This window comes from Myiozetetes cayanensis, unplaced genomic scaffold, assembly GCF_022539395.1.
Source record: "Myiozetetes cayanensis isolate MyiCay16 unplaced genomic scaffold, myiCay2020 scf1, whole genome shotgun sequence".
NCBI lineage: Eukaryota > Metazoa > Chordata > Aves > Passeriformes > Tyrannidae > Myiozetetes > Myiozetetes cayanensis.
The window spans coordinates 126772280-126798784 of NW_026086604.1; the positions used below are offsets into that span (position 1 = coordinate 126772280).

The following is a 26505-nucleotide window of genomic DNA, read 5'->3' on the forward strand; positions in this document are numbered from 1 at the left end:
GTTCCTTCTCTCTGCATTTTCAGTTGGCATGTAACTGTACAGCTGATATATCTATTATTCATCACAGAAGAACAGAAACAAAAAAGTGGGAAGTGAGGAGGGAGCTTTCTCAGACAGTTCTGCTGCTGGTGAAATGGAGTCCTTTTGTCAGCTCCACAGCTGCTTGTTTTCTCCTGTAATCATTTACTCCTCACCACATTCAAAACTTCTTCCTCCTTCAGCAGCACAGATCCAGCTGATTTCAGGCTGTGTTCTTGCTGTATGGGATATAGACAACCATTTCTAACGGGTACTTTTTTCAAAATTGATTATTGGTTATGCCTGCAAGGCAGTCAGCCCCACGTGTCTTTTGTATAAGCATTGTTATACAAGCAAAGCTGTGCTCTTGGTTATATTACTTTCCCTTCTTTGGCCAAAATATACTGTGTCAGCGAAAGTTACTTTATATATATGTTTGCCTCTGTGTGAGATTTTGCCAGTGCAAATATATTTATCAGAGAATGTTCTTTGTCATCTTTATTATTAGTACAATTATGTCAGCAGAAGCGTCTGCAGAGGTTTAAGCATTTAGTGTAAACTTAGCTTATTTGGGAAAATGGATGTCAAAAAGGTGACTGTCAGAAAGATTATTATGTGTTTATATATTCAAATCAAACACCACTATTTTTTTAACCTGTGGTTCCTAAACGCTGACTAAAACCAAAACGTGATTTAGAAAGCATCTGATCCCATCTGATCAGATTGTTTATGGAATTCTGTTGATCTAATTTTTTTTTTTTTTGCATTTGTTTTATTCTGAAAAGCTTTTTTGCTAAGCTCTGCTGATGGCAATAATGGAACTGTTAACTGGACGACTAAGCGAGCCCACAGTTATGTTATCAGCAGAATAAAGGCTGTTCAGAAGAATGGTGAGTTTAGGTTGAAAATTTAAAGCCCATGTTGGTTCAGTCAAACTTGCTTTTAATATTATTCTTGTTTATTCAGTCATGTCCGTGTCTTAGGAATAGGGTGCTGTTTTAAGGTAAGTAGTCTGGAAAACTTAACATTTCCTCAGTTGTCAAACATTCACAGACCTGCGTGTCCTTGTGAGTCTTCTCTGACTTTTCCTGTTCCTGTAGCTTTGCTTGAAATAATGGCAATGTGTAAAGCTAATACTGCACATTTTCTTATCATGGCTGGTTGCTTGGAGATACCTCTGCAGTTCGCTTAATACAATAACTTGTCTGTAACAATTTAAAAAATCTTCTCACATATAAATGTAAAAGATTATTTTACTGTCATTTATGCAAGTACACATGGGATATTGTAGCTGGTGCATGCTGGCTGAGAAAAAGCTTTGCACTGACTGCCCATCCAGGCAGGCAGTCTGAATTGCCTTCCAGATCAAGTTGTTTCTGGGATTATGCTTCATGTGCTCATTACCAATGGGGAGAGAACCCATTGAAATTCCCAGGAAAAAAAAATTCCGGGTGAATTCTTTTCTGAAGATCATCAATATACAGGCTTCAACCAACATGGTGAACCTTCTGAAATTTCTGGAGATGGGGGTCTTCTGTATCCGATAACAGGCTCTGGGATGCAGACTGATAGAATCCTGGCTGAATTCCTGGCTGTGCCCATGTTCAAGACCTACAAAAAGATCATTGAGATCTACAGAAAGGCCTCCAAAGGATCTGGAAACAAGAAAGAAGAAAACAGTGCTGACAAGGTAGCTGATACTGTCTTTTTTTCTAGCAGGGATCTGACGTGATCCTATGTAGTGGAGATTTTCAATTTCCCATGATTAGTTTTTCAGAAGCCTTTCACAATCTCATTGAGATTTTTGTCTACCACAGGGAATTTGCCCAGACAATTCACAGCTGGCAGTCTGCTGTATTAGATTAGCATCTAGAAGTTGTTAAGCATATTCAGTTTCATCCTGAGATCACCTATGATTATACATTCATCTCCATATCTCCATTCTCTCTCTCTCTTTTTCTCTTCTTGTGAAGAAAATAGCATTTCACTTGTTTCATTATTGAAAAGCTGGAGTGATAGATGTAGTGGGCTGAAGACTCATCATTTTCCTTCTGATTTTGAAGAAACTTCATAGGGGAAAAAGAAGAGGGCTTCTCTTACAAGGGGGGCGAGAACTTTTGAATTCTAATCTCTATAATTGTGGCATTACAATGTGTTTGTCATTTCAAGATAAAATACCTCTGTGGGTTTTTCCCTTCTGAGAGACGTTTCTAGAATTCCACCTATATCTGCATCAAATATATGTGTTTTATATCTGCATTAGATCCTTACTGGCATACTTACTTCAGCTGCTCATTGCTAGGGATGGGCAGGCATTTAGTGGTGGCAATAGGTTTCCTATGACAGACAAAATAAATGTTACATGGCTTTTTCCAGTAACTGCTATTATCCTTCTTTATTTCTGAAACTGTTGCTCATGGAGAAACTTATACTTCTGGTACATTAGTTTTTCACGGTTCCTCCTGTTTGAAATGGATTTTCATTGTAGAGGCAAAGCATCAGAAATGGAAAAATAGATTTTTCGAGGTATTTGATGCATTTTCAGCCAACCACCATGTTTTTGTCAGCTCTTCTGCTCTATTAATGTTATTGTACTTTTTCAGTTTTTCTTGAAAAACATTGTAAAGGAAATTAATTAGTTTCCTTCTGCTTTTTACACATCATTCACAGAATTGAGTGCAAAGTTTTTTTGGATCATAATTTACTAATTTTAAGTAAATAAATTAAAGAACAATGTTACTGTACTTAAGTTTTATAATGAAACTTACAGTATCTGGTTTATTAACCACACAGAATTGTAATAAATTTAAATTTCAGGATTGTTTTAATTTCGTCACTAAGATAAAATTATTAGAAAGATGCTCTGTTCAGGTCTGTGTTAAAAGCAGTTTTCAAAAATGGGAAAAAGGAAATGCTGTGGAATTTGATGGTTAGTATATCCAGAACTTGAGACTATTAATTCTGCAATATTAAGCTTGAAGAGTGGGAAGTACATAACTAAATGTGGAGGTCTACATTACAGATGTCTGCATCTCCTCTCAGCTGCCTCTGCAGTCCGTGGAGATCTAGTCACCATAGCCTGGAATATAGGACATGATTCATCTCATTTTACAAGAGAAATCAAATTAATCAACGCCTAGAAGCGTCTGTGTCTTCTCCACTGACTATAAAAGGAGCCTCAGTAACTCAGTGGTGGATGTTTTTTCTGTAGGCATCTAAAATTAGGTGAGATAGATTCCAAACAGAGTACGTGGTGTGAGGGCTAGAATGCCTGTGATTAATGCCTAATTAGCAGTGTCTTTTTAAGCAGATCTGCAGTAAGAAGGTTGGTATAAGGCTGGGGAAATTATACCAGCATTAAAAAATTACATGAGCTTGATTCACATTTCAGATGTCTCCTGCTTATTGATCGAAGTGTTGCAGTTAGCCCCTTTATCTTCCAGGACCTAGGAGTTTGTTACAAGTCTCTTTTGGAGTCTAAAGTCTCTTTTGGAGTCACTCTTCCCAATGACAGCATCTCTGTGCTGTATGGCCTATAATCTTTGTTCAGACATGTCATTTCTCAAAAAGTTTCTTTCATTTCAGCAAGCAAGGCAGGTAGCTGTGTGGGTCTATCTGTGACTTACCATCTTTATTTACCACTTGTGCGATCCTAATATCCCTGACAAAATTTATCAGCAATATACAAAAAAAATTTATTAGCAATGATCAGTTCTTTCAGGGCATTGACATAAAATTCAGTAGTAATAAAAATACTAATATTATATCTTATTAAGACACCATGAAAAACACCTATTAGATTAGTATTCTCCATTTATGCTTAAATTTTGAAACTTGTCGTTAAAGTGGTTTCTTATTTAATTTATCATAATGATTTCTTTTTTCTTCTAATTCATTAAAATGTGTATGTAGTACAGTGTTGAATATGTTATACCTAAAAAAAGATATGCCTTTATCAACTAATTTTGTACGAAATAAAAAAATAACATACTGCTTTTACATATTCTGGTTATTCTTAATTAATTTCCCTTCAGGTTTTTAATTCTTACTCTTTTTTTTTGTTTGGAATTAGTTTCATCTGACTGGCCTATAATTACATTTGTCCTTCTGTTTTATCCTTCAATACAAGCACAGTATCTTCACTATTGAACTCTCTAACCGAAGTTTTAGATGTATGTTATCTGAGCCTGCTGGTCTGAGAAATTCTAGATTTAAGAACTTAGAGAAGCAGCTGAAGTGAATTACTTTGTCCTTTTCTACATAAGAACTGAAAAATCTGCTGTTTCCAGTCAATGGAGAACCAGTACCATCAATTGGTAAGGTTTCTCTGTATTTCTCATGTTACTTTTTAATGTAAAAACCAAGGAAACACGATTGTGTCATCATGTTTTTTATTCATGTAATAATACTACAAATAAACTGACTATAAAATTACAGTAGCCTTCCTCATTTTTTATAGCAATAAAACTAAAGAGCTTGTATAACTTCTGAAATATTAAAATAGGCAGTTGTGTTTATTGCTGTCTTGGAAGGGATCCTGTTCGGCAAAGAAAAGGTTTGCCCTGCGTTCTGTTCTTAAATCTGTAACCTTTTAAAAAACTAATAAACAGGTATCTAATATTTGTTGCTTTCCTTTCCCCTGATGCCCACATTGCTGTTGAAATGCATGGAGTTAACTAGAGCATGTCTCATTTTTGCCTTTTTTCTGTCTCTTATCTCTCCTTCTGCTTTTCAGTGTACACGATTCTGTCTAGGGTGCACTCTGATCGGAATGTATACCCTTCTGCTGGAGTTCTGTTTGTTCATGTTTTGGAGAGAGAGTACTTTAAGGGGGAGTTTCCTCCTTACCCAAAGCCTGGTATGGGATGCTAAGATCTTCCATATTATATACAAATGTAGAAAAATTACTGTTTTAAGAAACTGAAGTCTACTTAGCGTACCTTAGAGTTCAATATATAAGATAAAAAGGACAGGTTTTAGTTTCTATTGAAATATATTCAAAATAAATAAAATATGTGGTCCTACACTTTTAAAATATTCTGGTTTGTGATAATTTGTGAGAAGATGCATATAATTGTGTGTTGTGAAAAAATGTAGTTAATTTGGAAGGTGTAATAATGCATTATATATATATGATATTAGGAAGTGTTCCTTTTATTCACTTTTGCATTAAATATGAAATTGTGGAAGTTTAATAATTATGTCTATTAAAAATGCCATTTATCTGATCACTGTCTCAGTATCTGTTAGTCTATATGAAGGAGTAGTTTGAAAGCATATAGTAAACATGAGACAAATAGAAGATTAAATCAAATGTGAGACTACATAATTTTTTTTTTTAATTTGAAACAAATATTCCTTTGGATTCAGCATTTTCTCTACATTTAGGAACATTTTAATGTTAGTAAGCAGTTTGTTTTTAGAGAAGGACCTGTGATTTCTTAAGTGTGGTATTTTGATGTACACCGAAGCTGGAAGATTGATCATTGGCAGGTTAGAATATGTGTAAGCAATCTGGAGGGTGGGAAGAGAAAGAGAAACTATTCAGCCCTACATGTTTATCAACAATAAAAAGAAACAATAAATATATAAATATATCCAATTTATGTAAATGTGGCTACCATATTTTCCTATAAAAATATGAAAAACCTGTAATACGTGTATGGTGCACACATAATCAAAACCTGTTTCATTAATAAGCTCTTGAATTGATTTGAGAGTGCTATTATCAAAACTCACTTCAAAGAAAAAATGAGCTTCTGTTAGCATTGGTTAAATTTTGTCTTGAGTAAACACAAATGTTTTAATCAAACACAAATTTCTTCTCTTTGAAAAATTGATGTTTCTCCTGACATGAATACCTGGGTCTTCATTTATGTCGTAGTCACTGGCAGAGTGAAGTTTGCCTCTGTCCCAGTTTCCTCCCAGATCTGGCACACAGATCGAAGGAACCTGGAAATTTTACTAATGATGGATTGTCCTTACAGGCACAGCCTCTCTCAACATTCCTGTGATTCAAAGGCAATAGGAATCTGATTTCAGACCTTGTTGAAATTGCTGTCCCTGTAGATGATTGTGATCGTATCAGAAATTCACTGTAAGGCTAGAGGTTGCCATGGTCCTTTTATTTTTGTCTGTTTAGGTGGATCATTAGCATAATTCCTTGATGAAGGAAGGGCTAACCAGAATGTCTCTCAGGTGGCTTTCAGAATTTTCCCTGAATTATTTGTGATGCTGGGAATTTTGTTATGAATGCAATAGATTAAGTTACTGAGATGTCCTGAGAGAATTGTGAGGGAAGTTGTGTTACACACCCAGGTGCTGGTTTGGTCTGATTCTGGTTAATTTTACCCATAACCAGATGTGTAAATGTGTACCTGAAGACTAGTTTGGCAACAGGTCTCAGTCTCTTTGTTCTCCTCTCTGGAGCAGATGACATCTGTTTTCATTCCTCAGTGGGCCCAGTTTCTGCCTTCTGTGCCAGCGTGCCTGTTATCTACTTTCAACACTTTACAGTGCCTGCTGTTGCCATCTGAAAGCTGGGTTGCAGCATGGGGCAGAGGTGTCTGTGCAGGCTCAGAATGGATTTGACTGATTTCTGTGCCTCAGCTGGATGCTGCCTCAGCAGTGAGGATCTGCTGGTGTTCAGCCATGCTTTATTTCATTTACAAAAGCTGAAATAAACAAGTCAAACTCAGGCTTTTTTAAGAGTATCAATGAGAACCATGAGAATTGAGGTAGTGGTTTGACTTGAGGGACTTTTACAAATTGCAGCCGGACCATTGTATTTAGTGGCCATCAGTGGGTCCATTTCACAGGAATGTGTTGCCCTTTTTTGAGTCAATTTGTTTGCTGAATAAAAACGCCTGCCAGGCTGAAGACCCGTGTGCATGTCCTGATGCTAACAGAAACCAGTCTTTACAGGAAGCCCTCCCAGGGACACTGAGTACCTGAAGCCATCATTAAAAGCATAAAAGAAAGTTGTGGGGAGAGAATTAAGGGAGTGAAACCTTTGTGCTTTTGTCTGTGAGGAGGTGAGATGCTTCAATTCTATGTGGAACTGAACTCTAAAAATCAAACCCACTAGTTACTGAACCTGAGCACTTAGTTGGCCAGGACTGTAGGAAGTGCCAGTGTATTATCTCTACAGTTGGTTATACTTTTCATGTGTGAATTTCTTAATACTTAAAAGTGCTAAGTTGGAGTTCGCATACTTCTGATTAGTAAAGGTTAGCAATTTTTTTTCTTTTCTTTTTGGAAAGGTCCATAACTGGAAACCAGAATTAAGACTTTCTAGTGGAAACATCAAAATCAAAGCATATAGCATTTTCTTGTAAATATTCTAATATAATTTTTCTTATCTAGGTGAAATAAGTAATGATCCTATAACATTTAATACCAATTTAATGGGTTACCCTGACAGACCTGGATGGCTACGCTATATACAAAGGACACCGTACAGTGATGGAGTGCTGTATGGCTCACCAACTGTAGAAAATGTGGGCAAACCGACCATCATTGAGGTATTTTCTTTCAAATGTTCAAAAAGTTTTAGACTGTAAGATTCAGAACTGTCAACAAATACTGCCCTTTATTTTTGAAAAGTTAATTACAGTAGTTATGTAAAAGATTGTAAGGCAAGGATGGACTTGTGACATTAACATTTTCTCCTAGGTACTATTTTTTCCTCTTTTGAGAGAAAGACAGATTGTGTGACATTTTATCGTTTACTTTTAAGGTGTAACAAATAAGTAGCAATAACTAGTTAAGCTTTATACTTCTACATGCAATACTTTTTGATTTTTGTCTTTTTAACTTTCTAAGAGGCGTTCAGTAAATGACTAACAATTTTATTTAAAATACAGGACAAAAAAAATCTTTGTAAACAACTGTACTTGAAGAATAACTGAATTCTGAATTTTGTAACATTCAACCTAAATGTGGTACAGACTTCTCTGCAATGGAAAATAGATTTGAGACAATAAACACTGTGGGGCGTTATGTTAGTTTTGGCTTGTTGCGGTTTTTTAAATTACTTTTCATCAAGTATTCCCTTGATCATTATTCATGTTTATTGGTGTATTTTAGTTAGCATTTAACATGTATTTAATTATGTACTTAAAAGTGTTAACAATGACAAAACTTTATTTTTGACAAATAGCTATCCAAATGTTTAAAAGCACTAAATATTCATTGAGCAGCAATTGAAAGGGAAAAGGGACTGTATTTTCTGCCATGTATTTCATAGACAGCAGACTGAATCACTGTGTGGTTCACAGTGTTAAGAAATCTGCACATTATCTTGCTCGAGCCATTTTGCTGCAGCAGCAGTACATTTGTCTTAGATCCTTAATGATGTTTTTTTTTCTAAATTGCATTTGATATAGTTTTTCTTCCTCAAGAATGACACCTCTGAATGTTAAGTTATAATGTAGATAATTTCACCCATGCTTAATTTTATATACGTAATTTAGTTTTGATTTCAGCAGGACTAATGACATCTGAGAATTAATCATGTGCAGAAGCTCTTACAGACTCTGTTTAGCTTTCTGTAGAGGAAACCATTATTTAAAATTGCCAGTTTTTAAATGGCACGTGCTTTTAGATTCTAGGATCTATATCAAGACCTCCATTCTAAGCATGACCCCAAGCTTATATCTCAACTAAATCTTGCCTAGCATACAATTTAATTCTTTGCAGTCCCAGTCTCAGATGTGGCTTTTGAATTAATTCTATGGTATGTGAGGAGGGCAGATGGCATTTGATCCACTTCCTAGTGCCATCTGAGTGGTTGCATATTCCTGGCCTGAGTATAACTTCCATCGTGTCCTGAGGGGATGTCATGGGTAGGTCAATTAATTGGAGGAGAGCTCGTGATTAGAAGAGCCTAACATTATGCACTGCACTGCAGTACAGCAAGTAACATTCTTGAACTCAAACTCCTATGAAAGCTGTGCAAAGACAGTTTGTGTTTGAATGAATATTCAGGACAAGGCAATTTCTGCTGCTGTTGCTATTCCTTGGTGCTGGGGCATGGCCACACTGGCAGCTCCCACTGCTGAAGTGCAGGCTCAAAGTGGGTACTGCTGTACTCCTGTATAGAGCTTGTACAACCAGGGCGTTTTCTAAGTAACTGCTGTTGAAACAACCCTTTGAAAAATTAACAGAATTGAGGATTGAATAAATCTCAGAAATACATTTTTTGTTAATTTTGTAATGAAATTGTTATGTTACACAAGATCTAATTGTGTCAGGTAGGCTTTTCCCTCTCCACTTAAATGAACCTGCAGAAGATATTGCACAGCATTTTTCCTTTTCATTGGAATCCCTTAAAAGAAATGCAACATCTGTTACTTTTGTTTAATAGTCAATGTCACAAGTTTGTAGCTGTTTGCTGAGAAGCAATATAGTTCTCTCACTATTGTCACTCCTCTGCCTCTCCTTTGTCTCTGAAATGAGTGAAATAAAGACTAAAATTAGAAAGAAAATTAGGGTTTTTTAAGTTTGTTTCATGAAAGATTTATCATCTTTCAGTGAGAAAAAAGTAGAAAAATAGTACATATTTATACTGACATCCAGCCTCATTCAGTGTTTCTTATGAATGAGCACTTAAAATAGTACATCTTTGGAGTACAGTCACCACTGAGAAGTAACCACTTGCACACATTTCAGGCATCCTAGATATTTAAACTTTAAGATTGGTATACTTGCATATATTAATCATGAAGGTATATGTTTCCAAAAATAAGACAAAAGAATGTTTTGTCTACCCCCTAGTTTTCACTTCCCCCATAGTTATAGATTTCAGGATTTTTTTTAAAACTACTGGTGTTGGAGCAACATTTGTGAATCCATTCATGGAGTGTGACTTCACTGGGTCTAGAGCTAAAACTAAACCCCAGTCCCAGAGATGAGAATTGCTGGGATCCCAACACTTTTTCCTTGAAAAGAAAAAAGTCTCCATCTAGTTTAGTTCCCTAGGAGCTATTAATGAATGTAGATATTACAGTATTTATGGAGGGTCGTGTGAGGCTGGATGGGAAAATGGTTGTTTATGTTTGTTCTTAAAGAAAACAGAAGAGAAACAGTACACATGTATGGTAGAACACTTCTATCAGGGCCAAAATGTATTCTTTTCACATACATTCCTTGGATAATTGTATTTGGCTACAGACTGGTCAAGAAAATTCCAGTATTCTGACTTGAAGGTAGTACTGCATTAAATAAATTGACTTCACCTTTCAAATTTTATTTTAGCAAATGAATGGTCATACTTTTCAAAATAAGGAGGCAAAGCATTTAAAAGGTGATAAGTATTTCAAAATTACCAGTTTAATTTTCACGGATGTTTCATTTACCTAATTGTTATTTCTGCATTGTTTTGCAATAATATCTTTTTCACTCCAGATCACTGCTTACAACAGGCGTACCTTTGAGACAGCAAGACATAATTTGATCATTAATATAATGTCAGCAGAAGGTATGTACAGAAAATAGCTTCTGTTTTGAACTGAATAAGCAAAACCATCTCATAGGCTTTGGTTTTTCAAGATAAAAAATTCTGTAAAATAGTTGTCTGGCGTTCAAGCCAAATGCAGGGGCACAAGGGAGAAGTAAGAGAATTTTTCCTGCTTTAATTTGTTTTGTTATTTTAATCCGGATTATTTCTGTCATATAGGTCTATTTTTCCTCACTCATAAAAAGTTTGCTTTTTTGTTTTTAATTAAACTGGTTTTAATTTTACATTTCTCCCTGTCTTTTCAAATGGACTTCAGATGAAGGATTTCCCTCTCTTTCTGCATGTTGTTTAGTTTTCTTAGTTCTGTATGTGCCTTATGCAAAGAACACTTACGTAGGCAGATTCAGAAAACAACAGGTTATAGCATATAAAGACATTTAGTCCTTAAAATTAGTTCTTTTCATAATATTTACCTGTTTACATTGTGGAGTGCTGTGGGTTGGAATCCATTGTTGCTGCAGATCAGTTTTGACTCCCAAATTATCATGAATGTAATTTTATCTGTTTAATGAAGTTTTACCAGCTGAGACTCTTTTCCTCCAGTCCTCTTCTCCAGTCCCAGTTGCTTTATAAATAACTGAAGATTTTCAGCTCAAGTAACAGCTAATGGTACTCACTATTGAATTAAACATAATCACATTAGGTTCAAAATGAGCTAATTCAAATGCAAGACTTTTGGAAAGCCGTATAATCTTGAAGTAACATTACATTAGTCATTACTTCAGATATTGGAGCCTTTGTTTAATGCAACACTCTTTCATCACAACTAGATTTTCCTTTACCATATCAAGCGGAATTCTTTATAAGGAATATGAATGTAGAAGAAATGTTAGCAAGTGAAGTTCTTGGTGACTTCCTCGGAGCAGTGAAAAATGTATGGCAGCCAGAGCGCTTGAATGCTATAAACATCACTTCAGCCCTTGACAGGGGAGGGAGAGTCCCACTTCCTATTAATGACATGAAAGAGGGGTAAGCACGTGTGTCAGTCCGATGTTTTTGCTTTACACTTTGCTTTCTTACTGAAAAGCTTAATATTTGTTCAGGTTTTCTAGAAACTTTGCAATTGCTGTTTTATATTTTGGAGTTAGATATAGTAAGTTTACTGATGTTCTGAGCCCTAGTTATAATACAGGTTTATTGTGGTAGATACCATTGCAACAGGCAACAGCTCCTGTTTGATGTTACAATCCAAGGAATACTAACAAATTCCATTAATTATGAACCAGTTGGTAGTAAATATACTTATTTTGTAATTCCAGTTTTACTTCTGAGGAGTCATTTGGCATGCTTTTCAAAATTTTTAGATAATTTAATATATTTTGGTGTCAAATAATATCTAAGAAAGGGTTGAAGGTTCAAAACTTGAGATGGGTGCAGAAAATGTTGTTGTTTCAGAGCCCTTTTGTGTATCTGGAGTTTTTGAGCACATTTAAAAAAGGCAAGTTGTTTCTGTACTAGCCAAAGTAATAGCAGAACCGCTTAATACAAGTGGCTGCACTTCAAATATTTAGTTAGATAATGCCTGATATACCAAGTGGCAATCAGGACCTAATTTCTGTTTCAGAGTCCGTTGGTGCATTATTACCCAGTGCAGCAGACTGTATTTTCCACTAGCATTCTATCTATCTAAATATAACAATGAATAATACAATTAGTGTAGTAGCTCTTATTTTATGTATGGTAATGCTAAATGAATTATTAAGTTTACATTCAGCTTTCAGTATTCTGAAGCAAATTTTGTTGGCAGAGCACAGCTACAGTATGGAATCTTTTAGGAAAAGCTGGGGGGTTGGCAGATTCATATTAGTATTAGGTTTAGAAATAACTAGTCATCGTGAATTTAGTTTGAAAACATGGAAAGAAACTCTTTAGAAATACTATGATGAGCAAGACTAAAGATTTCTTTAAGATAAAATGATACTATTTTAATGCAATTTTCAAAAGTAGTACTGATTTACTTATATGAGGAAACTACACTTGGTGCTCTGTGACTTCATGGAAGTTGACGCTTCTTGCTGATGGTAAGCAAATATTTACATTATGTGGGAAAACAGAGTATGTTGTAATGTGCAGCTAGAAAAATCCTTTTGATTTCAGTCAGTTATTTGTATGCTAAATAAAGTATACTATGAAGAAAAATAATTTTTAAAAGTAATTTCAGTCTTTAAAGAACAGCTGAATGTTACTGTAAACAGCAGTAATGTTTGGAAGAGTATATCATTGTGCTTCAGGGATCTGTGAGACATCCTGCTGGTCTGTCACTCCTCTTTTTCTGCAGTGTGTATGTGATGGTTGGGGCAGATGTTCCATTCTCTTCCTGTTTACGAGAAGTGGAAAACCCACAAAATCAGCTGAGGTGCAGTCAAGAAATGGAGCCTGTAATAACCTGCGATAAAAAATTTCGTACTCAATTCCATATTGACTGGTGTAAAATCTCTCTGGTGAGTTATTTTATTATTGCATAAAAACGATGTTTGTAGAAGTACAGGTGCGAGTTTTGCCAACCTGGCCAGAGAACTTTGCCAGTTGCACTTATTGTGATTTTTTTTCCCATCTACCAGACACACTTAAGGTTGTGCAAGGATTTTGCTATGTAGGCTAAATTCTATTAGAGGTGAGCCCCAGTGACACCACCATGTTTGTTTTCACTAGCAGTGAATGCTATAAATGGCCAGAAAACTCCAGGGCTTATAGAACTAAAAGTAATGAGAGAATTTAGGTAGGTGTAGTTCATTAATATGCTAATACTGCTGGTTACACTTGCTTTCCTAAAAAAACTGTGTGTCTATGTATATATATTTGTTTTCTCAGATATTGATTCTACAGCACTGACCACTTAAATAGTATTTTTATGCTGTTAAAAAAATGTTTCTGAAAATTGTCTGCAACATACTTCATGTTAAAAATGACATAGAAAAAGAAAATAATGTTGACTAATTAAATAGAACTAAATGGGAACATTTTTCTCAAATACAAGAAAAACAGTAGACTATTTGCCATGGAAGGAGTATAATTCCTAAAGAGGCTTTTTAAGATTATTTTTTTTTAAGTTCCAGTAAGGAAAATCAAGAAATAATAAAGTATTGGAAGAGAACATGGCAAAATTTGAACAATGATGGTGAAGGTACATAACGTAAACTTAGATGATTGTTGAGCTCCTTTACACATTACCCAGAAAGAAGCTGAAAGGGAGATATTAAATGCTTTTTATAATGGATAAAACATATGGAGTATGAGAAAAGGTATTCATACACAAAATTGGTGGAATAACTTCCAGTTGTTTCTTCCTAGATACTACAAATTAGGAAAGCTGCTAGAAAACTCAGAAATACTTGTTTTCAAAAGAATATCCAGGTTATTTACTTTTTATTGGCTTTCTGTTGAGAAATTGTACAAGGCAGAAGTGTACACAGCAATACTTATCAGCACCTGCAAAACAGCAGAAGGGAGCTAGTCTTGGTGAAGAACAAACTATGTCAAGTATTCAATTCCCTCCTACAAGAAAGAAGTAGAACAGAGGTGCAGCAGCAGATATCATTCCTTTTTGGTAAGGTGTTTTGATACTGTCTCACAAACAAGCTCAGGAACATGGCCTAGGTGAAGCGAGGACCTAGTAAAGAGCTGGCTGGTAGCCATAATCCTAGAATAATTATTAATAATTCCTTGCCATTCTTCATTAATAGCTGGATGATGGAATGTGCTTATTAAATTCAATTTGCAGTCCCCATGAAACTGAGAGGATCTGCACCTGCACTGAAGGACCGGGTAGAATTCAGAAAGATCTTGAAAAGTTGGAGAAACAGCCTTAGAAAACCAGGTGAATTTTAAAGGGAGCAGCAGAGGTATAGTGCACACAGCAGTGCTCATGCAGAATGAAGAGTGGCTGGTTAGGAGTACTTCAGAAAAAACGGTCTGATAGTAGCAGTGGCTCATAAAGGAATCATGAAGCAGCATTGACATGCTAATTTGATAAAAGCAGGGATCACCCTGGGATGTGTAACAGGAACAGGCTCTCAGAGAAGTGTAATTTTCTGCAGCAGCCTATAAGTCAACCTTCTTGAATTCGACATTTGTTTTGGCAGCTTGCCCCAGTAACTGAATTTAAACAGTCTTAGGGGTGTTTACTGTTGCCAGCAGCATTGCTGCTGTAGCCTGGTGCATCAAAGGGAAAAGGGAGGCGAGCTTCTCTCTATCTTATCACAGTCTGCTTTTCGCAAGGCAAGCCAAGGGGCAGGAATTCTCTCCTGATCCGTGGCTGGGAGGGAGTTGAGCTCTATTTCCCATAATCACAGTGTAGACAAATGATTAAACATACAGCCATCCGAACCTCTTCCATTTTTATGAGGTGACATAGGCAGTTAGCACCAAATCGAAGAGCGAATTCAAGTTTGGGAGTTCCAAATTCTGCCAAGAGGGACAATGTAATAAATGCTTCCTCTAAATGTTGCTTTTGATAGCTTATTCTCACTTTGTGCATGGGCTTGGTCTTATGTCGGTCACATAAAAAAGTACATAAATATTTTTTTGTGCATTTGTTAGGGTTTCAGATTCAGCTAAGCAGGCAGGTGGAAGTCAGTGTATCTAAAAGATACTCTGGAATTAATGAGTGGAAAAGATGTAAGTTAATTTTTATTTTGCAAACTGTCTTGCACTTAGGCTGAACAAAATTTCTGGCATTCCATGAAAATCTGTTCATCCATTGCATAAGCTGTAATACATCAGTTTGTGACTTAAAATGTAAATGATAAAGAAATGACCATAAGTTGCAAGATTTCTCAATGAACAGTCAGACAAAAGTTCAAGCATGTATGCAAATATATTTGATTTTTATTAATGATCTGGAGAGAGTCTCAAGCTAACACTGATAAAATTTAACAGTAATATCTAACTAAAGATAATAAGAAAACAGAGGCAGGAAGTTAAAAAGTCATCTGGGAAAGGCAGTAAAATGCAATAGGAAATTCAGTAGCAAAGCAAGGTTGTATTTCTAGGAACATCAGGTATAGACATTAAAAAATATAAATACAAAATTACTTGTGACCAGGAATGCAGCCCTCTTAAGGTTAGTTGAAATAAAAGAAACCTCTTTAAACTCTTGACTGACCAACTAAATGCATGGCTCATGTTGTGGTGCCTCCTACATTGGGTGTGTGGGGGAGGCAAAGAGCTGCTCAGCCCTTGGCACCTCAGTTGATGCCTCTTGCTTTTTTGAGCACTGGATGGGAAGCACTGAAGGAGAAGGAGGAGGAAGAAAGTCATAGGTATGTGACTCTTCATCTCTGCCACACTCATACAAGAGAGGGCAGTATTGTTATTTAGGATTAGTAGTAAGAAATGGATTAATTCATCAGAAAGAAATCAGTACTAAATAATTAGTTTGCACTAGGGATGTTTACTGAATTTTTCCTCAAATACTGTTTGTGTGACATATATCTAAAATTAGTCTGTAAAAAACATGGGATCTCTGGTAGGCACGAAATAGAGTCATGTAATATTTCTATCACATTGATCAGAAGCTTTCATAAAATGTAAGGTTCTGTTGTGTAAAAAAAGTGATTGGATAAAATTGTATAGAATTTGTCTAACACGTAATATGGATCCTTTTATATGTTATGGTTGGTTAGATACTGCCTGTTTTTACATTGTTACTTTGTTATTTGATCATCTTTTTTTTTTCTTCTTCTTTTTTCCCCGTGGGTATCAGGTTGACAATACAAAACAAGTTTCCACCTTTCAGGAAGTGATTCGTGGAGAGGGAATATTACCTGATGGTGGAGAATACAAGCCACCTTCTGACACACTGAAAAGCAGAGACTATTACTCGGATTTCCTAATTACACTGGCAGTGCCCTCGGCAATAGCACTGGTGCTTTTTCTAATCCTTGCCTATATCATGTGCTGCCGACGGGAAGGAGTGTGAGTACTTTAACACGCTAATGAGTAATAAGTAACTGTAGACTTTTCTAAGATTATAGTGCATAAAGAACTGTTTGTTAGAATAATTCCATTCGGTTCATTATAAACCTTTAAAACAGGCCAAAAGATATCTGCTTGAAATACTGAACTGTTTCTCACTTAAGCACATGCACTAATTTCCAGGCAAGTGGACATAGGGCCTTTAGTTGTTCTAGCTGAAAGGTTTAAAATACTCAACATATGCACAAAACTCCCCCAAATCTCCACGTGTGCACAACTCTCTAAAACGCAAATAAAATACTAATAAAGGATCATTGGTTCAGGAGGATATTAAGTAATTTCTAAAATGCTAACCTTCATAACATAAACCTGGTTAAGATTAACTGAGTTTAGACATACTATAAAAGAAAAACACATTAAAGGAAAGCAGCAAGTAACGTGATTTCTGCCATTTCTTACACAAACTACAATTTCATTTTGTCACAGAATTTATTTTAGCCAGAAGCTTGTTCTTTAACCTGCATTTTCATTTCCCTCTGTGTGTGTGTCTGTGTGTGTATGTCTATCACCATTATCATCTCTCTCTACGTGCGTTCATCAAGGCCTCACCATGAACCCCGTTGCAAATGCTGCCAAGTTGCGTTTAGCAATAACCTTGTCAGCATTTCTACATCACGTACTATTTTCATCATCAGATAGATTTAATGTTCCAACTATCAATGCTATTATTTAATTCATAAATTTTGTTTTGTTTTTAGGGAAAAGAGAAACATGCAAACACCAGAGTAAGTGTCTTCTTTCCTGTTATTTTTCTTTTACCATTTAATTTCCATTCTCAGTAGCTTGTCATGCTTCATACATGTGTGTCATAATCTTCTTTCATTCTCTCTAAACCATGGTTTAATTCATAAATGGGAAAGCTGCTTTTAAATCAGAGTCCTGGCAAGGATAGAAGACCAGAATAAAAAGGGTTTGAAATTAACGACTGTTAATTCAAAATAAAATAGTGCTGTTAGAATAAATATGTTAATATGTAATTTATACTCCTGGTTGTTGGACTTCTCAGCTGTCTCTTAAAGGCAGTGACCAGGAGAAGAAATACCCTGGAAGGTATCCAGGGTCTATGCTATGGAGTGTTTTAAAATTAATTTATGAGCTTTTATGAATCTACCACAAGAATCAGGAGTTAACCAAAGCTTTCATTTTAACTGCAACAAATAAATGGAATATTAGCCATAAATTGCACAGTCTTGGATCCTATGAGAAATATCTATTCATACACAAGAAATCTAATGGAATAATTACTGCCTTAAAAATTAAATAAAGCCAATATTTATTAATTTAACTATGTAAAGGTACTGTGATTGCTGCACTATAGAGTCTGTAGCATGCATCAAAGTCCTTGTATTTTTAAGAACAATAATAATTGTAAAAATTATCCATTTTGGTAGAGCCCTTAAAATGTGTACTCACTATTTTGTTTCCTTTTGACATAGCATCCAGTTGGTCCACCACAGTGCTATACAGAAATCAACCAAAGAGCTTCGTGACATGTCTAAAAACAGAGAGATCGCGTGGCCTCTTTCCACGCTTCCCGTGTTTCACCCCGTGACTGGGGAGATTGTCCCGCCCCTTCACACGGACAGCTACGACAATACCAGCATGCCACTGATGCAAACACAGCAGTAAGTGTTTGGATTTTATTTTATTTCTTAATGCTCACTGTGTTGCACGATTTAACTGTAGATTCCAGGGCTTGTCTTCTGAACTGTGTTTCTTATGGAGGTTTCAGTAATGACTCAGTTCAAGATTGCTCTGATGTTTGCATTTCCAGCAGAAAGAAAGGCCTTCTGTTATAAAATTTGATGGCTGGCTTTCAGTCTGCAAGCTTGGCAAGAGGCTTTGCATGGAACAGTTAGATTTGTGAATATTTTGGAGAAAAACTACTTTTGACAGAGGAATCAATTAAAACTGTTCTATTTTAGACACCCTGTCTCTCAGCCAATGTCTTTGGAGTTCTGGTATAAAACTACTGCCAGATTGATGGTAGTTTCATACCAGAAAATCCAGACTTTGTAAATGGTTAGTCATGTACCTGTCACACATGGTTTGTGTTTGAAATGCTGACGTTGAACAGAAGAACATATTCCATTACACGGATAATAAATACAGACCTGTCAAGGACAACACTCAGAGCTCTCACTCATTTCCATTGTTGCCATCCTTTCTCCAAGACAGAAACCAGAAAAATACTCATTCCTGTTCTTTAGAGTTCATTTATCAGTAATTTAATGAAGCTGCTGGGACAGACCCACCCAATGCTTTGCACGTGTTTTTATTTAGTGCTGTAGCAAAAAGGCATTTCTGGTAAGATTTGCTTGAGGTGCCTGGGGCTGCCCAGATCTGAGGCAGTGGTCTCTGAAGGGACTGGCATTTTTCAGTGCCGTCTCTACAACACCATCTCTAGCAGGTAGCTCCTCTGCTGGCAGGCTTGTTTGGCCCCAGTGGTGCTGGTCCAGTGGCAGCACTAACTGGGCCCTAATTCACACATGCTTGCCCTGAATTCCCTTCATAATGTAGTTCCATGTTTTCTTCTCCCTGTCCCAAAGCTAAATTCTCCAGGAAGTACAGCTGTATAAATTATTCCTTGTACAACTGCATCGAAGTGCTCTGCCCTGTCTTTTATGCCTTCTTTTTCCAGAACAGCAGTTTTTTATGACTGGGGTGCCAGTCCTGTACCAAAGGTTTTCTTGAGTTGTACATGAAGTATTTATCTGCTTCACCTATATTCCAGCCCTTAATTCCTTTCTGTAAAAACACCTTGATATCTGTTAGCTGTGAAAATAGACACTGAAGCAGGGCACAAAAATGTAACTTTGCCATGATAAGTGAACTGGTCCGACCTGTAAAACCAGCTGACCATTCATTCCACTGTCAATAACTAAGTGACAAATGCTGTCACCTTTGCTGTATTCATCACTTATGGAAACTAAACTTTAACATCAGAAACCCATGGTGACTCTTGTTACCTCTGGCATTTCACCAAGTCTGAGCCTTTGAACCTAGGCTGACAAGTGAAATAACAGAAACTACTTTAGCACTATTTTTCTTTGTTTCATGGATTTGGCTAACCTTTGGACAACTGTATTTGCATACTGAAAATAGATTATTGCTTCATAAGCAAAAAAAAAGAAGTGTAAATACTGAGCTTTCATTATAATACACTTCAGACTTTGTATGGAAGCATTAAAGATAATTAAATGGTTTTTTATAGGAACCTGCCACATCAGACTCAGATTCCACAGCAGCAGAGTGCAGGTCAGTACTCAGAGAATACTGTAACTATTAAGTAACTATTGTGGAGGAATCACTAGTGAAAATGTATACAGTCTAAGGACAGTGGAAATATTTCCCAAATAAAGTAAAGTATTACAGCATTGTCATTCCAGATTTTTTTTTTTGATATGTCACTGAAAATTTTGGGATGGGATTGATTGAACGGGTGGGAGAAATGCTACATTAGGAATCTGCATGAGACCCTGGAATTGGGTACAGCTGAGTTATAAATCTCATAGAAATAATCTTCTGTTACAACATGAAGCTACAACCAGATTCCCAAATGTGGTTACACTTGATAGGAAATCCAAATTTCTAACTCCCACCAGTTCTAGTTAAGCTCTGAAGAAGGAGCTCTTTATTGCTGTTACTGGACATAAAGGGTTGATACTGGGGAATCTGTAGTGAGGCACATATCCATGCTTCAGGTTTCCCCTTGTCTCAGTCATCACTTTTGTATCTTTTCACGAATGCTCATGCACTGATTGAGGTCAGGAATGACCCGTCAGACTAAGGCTTGACTGTTCTCTCTAGTTGGCATCTCAGGTTTGAGGAAAAGCTACAGCCATAGCCATGAGAAAGGGGGTAAGAATCACACGGGGAACAGGTAGGGGCCAAAGCATGATTTTTAAATATTCAAAGAGGTATTTAAGCAAAACGCTAGAGAGATACATACGTATTGAACATAACATGGGAACTACAGCTCCAAGTGGAAGATTTAACTTAGGAGTTAACATAAGCAGCTCTTTCTTTTCATTGAAAATCCTTCTTCTTCATTACTGCTTTCGGGGATTAAAGGAGAATTTCGTATGACAACATTTCAAAGATTTGAGGCAAGTATATAATAGATTTTTTTGCCCATGTGGGTTGTTTTGTTATCTGGAAATTAAGAACAGTTATAAAAAGCCTGACTGTAGTTCTGCTAGCTTTGCTATTTGTGTGCTTTATTGTACATATGCTGGAAATGGCAGATGACCCTGGCAGTCGAAGCCTTGGTCCAAAGCCTCCAGCACTGGTTTGGGTTGACATTTAGCACACCTCTTCACACTGACTACTGCAGACATTTAGAAGGCGGAGTAAAAATGTCACACAGTGCTACCCTTCTGCTATGACTGTTTTGTTACAAGAATTCCAGTCTGTCTTGCAGTAAAAAAGATGCAAAATCACCTGACAGTACTGTATGGTGACAGCGTAGAAGAATTTTTGAAAAGGTATGAAATGTAAGCTAGCATAGATTTAGCACTTGTGAGTCGCACTGAAAAACTGCCCTAAAAATAGATCTTAAAAATCCTCCTGTGTCTATATTTTCTGTAGCACATAGTTTTTGTAGAATACAACTGTTCTTTCATATTCATCACAGACACTGCCTGTGATAAGCTCTCAGAAATCCAGGGAGGGGGGTGGGTGTTGTAATGTATTTGGGACAGACAGTGTTTCCTCCTCTTCCCTTAGTTTATAATGACACCTTGTTTTGTAACTCGGATGTGCAGGTGAGCCTGCAAGCACTTCCATGACATGATGGCATGTGCCCCTTGTAGTTTATCTTCTATGGGGTCTTCAGTGTATCTATGACTCCTGTTGTCAGAAGGTTAGATTTTTAGAAAGTTATCCTTTAAAACAAAATTCAGCTACTACTAAGTTTTTTAGTAGCATGAGTACAAACTTAGCAATTGATTTTATTCATCTGTTCAAGTAAGAAATTTACTTAAAACACTAAAGGCCAAAATAATAACCTATAGAACTAGACATTCATTGTTAAATTTTCTTCCTTTTGTACAGAAAATTCAAATTCCCAGTAATATATTCAGGATTGTTAACATACTATCAGTCACTACTATGAATAAGAAATTTCTATTTTAAATCTGCAGTAGACCATACTTAGTAATTTGAAGAGCAGACCATGGCTCTTTTGAGGAACTATTCAGAAATAAAAAGAACTATTCAGAACTATTCAGAAAAGACCATGTCCTTTTCAGGAACTATTTGAATCCCCAGTAAGAAATGGTTTTATTTTAACTTTAACTAAAAAGGCAGACTTATTAGCTGACATAATGCTTGGCTATTTCACAAGGTTAAAAGCTAACTGGGAAAGAATTGTGTGAAAGATGACCACTCACATCTAAGGTTTATATTACACTGATGAAAATTGCTACAGGTCTCCACTGTGAAGAGATACATAAAATTTTGCAATTGTCTCTCTGTCAATAGGCAGAATTCATGAGGACTGTTTAAGGTGCTTAGATGAGAAGCTTTATACGGTATAATGCAAAAGACTAAATATTGCATGTACACCGTGTACTGCCTTTTCTGTTTTGTGCTTCAGGCTGTCTATGAAGCCTGTTAGATCCCAAATAGAAAGATAAATTCCCAGTTAAACAACCTTTTCCCAGTGTTCTCCCTTCCCAGAAGAAAGCAGGTGAAGCTCTGTCATGTGTATGTTGTCTCTTGGTCCAGGTTGCACTTGCAGTGTTTCTCCAATGTGGTTGTTGATAAAGGACTCATAAATACTATTTATGTGCTGTGCTCCTAACTGACAGTTCAGTATTGTTGAAGCATCATGTGCCACTGATGGATTATAAAAATTCTCATCTATTTGCAGGTAAATGGTATTCCTGAGGAAAGAAAACTAACAGAAGCAATGAATTTGTAATCAGAGAAGGCAGCAAATTGTCTTACTTCCTTATTTGTTCTGGTCGATGCATGAGTTTTTCTGGTGTATATTGTGCATGCCCACAGTATTATGATGCTTTCAGTGCCAGAGAGTACAATCACTTCCATATAACTAATGTACTGTATCCTTTTGTACTATGGACATTTTTGACAATTTGTAAACACTGATAACTTTTTATATTTGTTACATTCAGAAAATAATCTTTCATATCTATATATATCTATATCTATATGTATTAATAAATATCAAGCTTTATTCTGTCTTGTGATCTCTCCTGAAAGTTTTAACAGGGAAACCAAAACTTCAAAGGATTTCAGAGTGTTTAATGGGATGATACAATTGCCTTATATTTGCACAGGAAAAGCAGCAGTGTATGAGCATGAAAACTTGTGCTTATGATGAGGCTCAGAAATAGTACTGCAGATTTACTAGGCATTAATTTTTTATAGAATATCAAAGATAATGAGCAAAGTTATTTTTGGAAAAAAAAAAGAAACAAAACAGAAATAAACCCCCAAACAAAATAAGTAAAACTACTCCTGATGAAAATTGGATTTCTGTTCTTTTACCAGATATTTACCCTATTTGAAAACTTGTAAGCAATAAAACATTTAAAATCTGTCCATTCATTCATCTGGTTATCCTTCAAGAAACTGCTGCAAACTACTGTAGGCAAAAAATAATGTCTGCAAATTAAAAATGGTTAATTTTGTTACAATACACTTGGACTAACTCTTCAAAAAAAACTCTTCAAAATTTTTTTGTGATATTCACAATGTAGTTAATTTTTTTGTATCCTCCATGTTCTTTGTTCTTTTTGGAGCACAAAGAGTTGTGGGAGAACAAGCTATCTAATAAACCATAAAAAGGAGTTGATTAAAGACATACTTTTCTGGGAGGTGAGAAGGCATTTGTCCCTGCAGCTGAAAGCTTAATAATATGGACTTTGTTTAAAGGATCTGAACTGAGGTTTCCATATTTTTCAATAGACAATTTTTTCAAAATAGTGATAATTTATTTCCTGACACTTTTCACCAGATTTTAAATGAGTTTCTGATGCTTCTTTAAATCTTCAAATGCACCATAACACAGGAGTTCAGGGTCTGCAGCTGTATCAGCTGACACCAACAGTTCTTGGGGTTTTACCTCAAAGCATTGTATTGTTTTAAGCTGACACTTACGCTTTGTCTTTTTTTCTGTAATATTTTCTCTTTCAGAAGCTGTATGTTCATCAGGACATTGCATTGTAAGCAGAAAACTGCGTCTGCTTTAAAAATTACTAAATGCTGGCTGCATTTCCTTAGCTGAGGTTTGTGAGGTCTCTGCTAAGAGAAATTTGAGTAATTCTGGAATTTAAGGCTGAGGATAAAAGGAATTTGTAAAATGAGGTTATTAGAATTTGTAAAAAGACTGAAGTAGTCACTTTTGGTTTTGCCTTTTTTTTTCCTCCTTTTTGCAGTTATGACCCTGTTCTGTCAAAACAAAACAAAAACTTACTTTATTTTAATTTTTAAGCAAACAATGACGTGTTTATAGGCTCAGACCTGAATGCAGCATCTCAGCAGATAGTTAAAACAAGTCCTGAGCTGCTTTTTAGACAAATTTGGTGCAACAAGTATGATAACTATTGCAGCAAAGTACATAATCAGTGCTCAGTACATAGTACATACTTGTGCACTGTCAAACCTCCAACGTCAGTTTGCAAAGCTGCCCTGGATGCTCAGCACAGCCCCCAGAACTCGGTAGCAAATGCATCTCGCCATAGGAATCCCACTGGTGGTTGTTAGACCAGGAGAAGTAGCTCAAGCTACAGGCTTGAAAAATTAAGGCAGTTTCTAAAACAGTTGAAATAAAGAGCCATTCCTACTCACTTTCAAAGTGACATCCATCACACCTTCCCAACTCATCCAGAAAGCACCAGGGAAGACTTCACCAGTCAGTCAGCTTCCTCGGAGACATATCCCCCACCCACTTCCTTTCCAGCAGCTTGGATGGTTAGCAGGGAAAAGTGAATCACAAAACTGCACACTGAGGCTTACAGTAAATTAAACATTTACGTCTTTTACCGAAGCCGTGAAAAAAAATTTGAGTACAATCAGCATTTGGTTTCTGTTAGTTTATACTACTGTTTTCAAATGTACGAACTGCCAGTGTTTTGAAACTGAAATGAATGGAATGGATTTTAAATAATGGTTTTTAATGCAACATAAGACTGAACTTTGTAAATAGTATTGGGTTTGGATCATAACAATTTCTGGTAACTCGAGGATGACATGACAATCAATGAACTACCAGTTGAGCTGCTCCCACCTTATTTGTATTAATGTAACAGTGCCAATATGTTTAAGGAAATGTCTTACACTGTTATGTACATGCATAAAAAGTTAGTTTGTAACAGTGAAGGCTCCATCTATTTTGAAAAGAATCTCATGATGTAGGTGACTTGGGTATTAAGCATATCTGACCTATTTTATGACTGAAAGCTTCATTTATCTGAGGTAAGTTTAATAACAAATTATTTATTTTTACTTATTAAAACAATTACTCTGAAAGCATAGATTTATAAAGCTGGTTAAAGACACTTAATGGCTAAAGAATTAATTAAGACAGTAAATTCACAGCCTCTTTTAATGTATGATGGCAGTATGAACTGATACTGTACTGATTAGGTTGCAACCAAATTAAATAGAAAGCCCTACCGCTCTCTTTGTACATATCTGAAATGTAAAAACTAATAAATAGGAAAACATGAAGGAGTGAAGTTGTTGTCTGGTTAATTTATAAAATGGGGCATAAACAACGGTGTTTTACAGCTGTTAACATTACTGAAACAATGCTGGATGGTTGGTGTCCTGAGAACTGGGGTGGAGCTGATGGTGCAGGGTTTGTTTAGCTGGGGGTGATGCCTAAACAGGTGGTGTAACTAGAAAGGATGGAGTGTATTCAGGTGCCTGTGTTAGATACTATCTCCCTGATTATACACGGAGCTCTGGGGATAGGAACTACCCCTCTGAATCCTTTGCTCAAGGAGCCCCTTCTATTTAGTAGGGATTGAAGTAGCTCAGTTAGAAGCTAAATTCTGTAACCCAAACAAATCTTAAAGATTGGTTTGGTTTCTTGATGTTACCAGACCAAAGAAAACCAAAGTCAGTTCCTGTCCTTTCCTGCAGAGCTGTGCCGCAGAGTTCCTGCCTTATAAGCCAGGGGAAAAGGATTCTATGCCTCCAACCACAGAATTCAGCTGAAGACCCCTGAGCTCCAGGGTGGTTTTGGCTACTGGAGCTGTAATTTCATCAGAGCAGGGACAGTGCCATTTACTGCAGAAGAATCTTTCTTCCTGCAGTGCATTGGACATAATTTGTGATACAGTGAATACCTTGAAGTAACAGTATCCAGAAGTACAGAGCTCTGGAGAAACTCCTGTACTAAACTGTGATTCCAGGCAGGCTGAACAGTGAACCGAAGCGCAGCTCAAGTCAAGCAATAAAAAGTTTTTACTCAATTGATGCTGCTCCCATTACAAAAATAAGCATCCACAGCACATTTATTTAATGTTTAAATTACTTCATATTTTTACATAACCTGAAAAGAAAATATATTTATCCCACATACAGTAATAGTAAACAAGTGCATTATTTCAAACATTAAAAATAAATCTTTTAACCAAGTCTGTACAACAGATAAATAGAATTATATCTACAATACTTAAGTTGTGACGAACATAACAAAAGTTATCCCTCAAACTCACAGTTCCTGTTGCTCAAAATACTGGCATAGATGAAGGTTATGCATGCTATCCATGTCTATGGTGTTCACCTACACCCTTTCCTTCAGTCACTCACAGGTATTTTTTGAGGAGGTTTAAGTTCCCAAACATCAGGAGTAATGCACACACAGAACAAACAGCTGAGTATCTTTCCAATAGCTCTAAAATAGCTGGCAGGCTTAGTAAAACTGCTGAATTTGGGGCAAGTGAATGATTGCTTTTTAGTTTTTTCATGATGAAAACTGTTAAAACAGTTTTAAAAGAAAACTCTTCTCCACC

The 26505-nt window shown here is 36.2% G+C and overlaps 1 protein-coding gene across 8 annotated transcripts in view; it reads left to right on the top strand.

Moving 5' to 3' along the window:
• SGCE (sarcoglycan epsilon) overlaps positions 1-25221 on the top strand; it is a 33213-nt gene extending 7992 nt beyond the window's left edge. Inside the window, exons 2-13 of one of the 8 annotated variants that reach the window (XM_050327393.1) lie at positions 804-908; positions 4754-4876; positions 7384-7541; positions 10426-10498; positions 11308-11506; positions 12816-12978; positions 16242-16453; positions 17212-17238; positions 17950-18138; positions 19728-19771; positions 20588-20622; positions 23678-25221. In XM_050327393.1, coding sequence (XP_050183350.1) covers positions 804-908; positions 4754-4876; positions 7384-7541; positions 10426-10498; positions 11308-11506; positions 12816-12978; positions 16242-16453; positions 17212-17238; positions 17950-18138; positions 19728-19771; positions 20588-20622; positions 23678-23710 — 1361 coding nt within the window. In that variant the 3' untranslated portion in view covers positions 23711-25221. Of the gene's footprint in view, positions 1-803; positions 909-4080; positions 4335-4753; positions 4877-7383; positions 7542-10425; positions 10499-11307; positions 11507-12815; positions 12979-16241; positions 16454-17211; positions 17239-17949; positions 18139-19727; positions 19772-20587; positions 20623-22388 lie in introns of those variants that run through there. The other 7 variants (XM_050327383.1, XM_050327437.1, XM_050327404.1 and 4 more) reach the window with 7 other exon arrangements.
• Positions 25222-26505: the final 1284 nt, after the last annotated feature.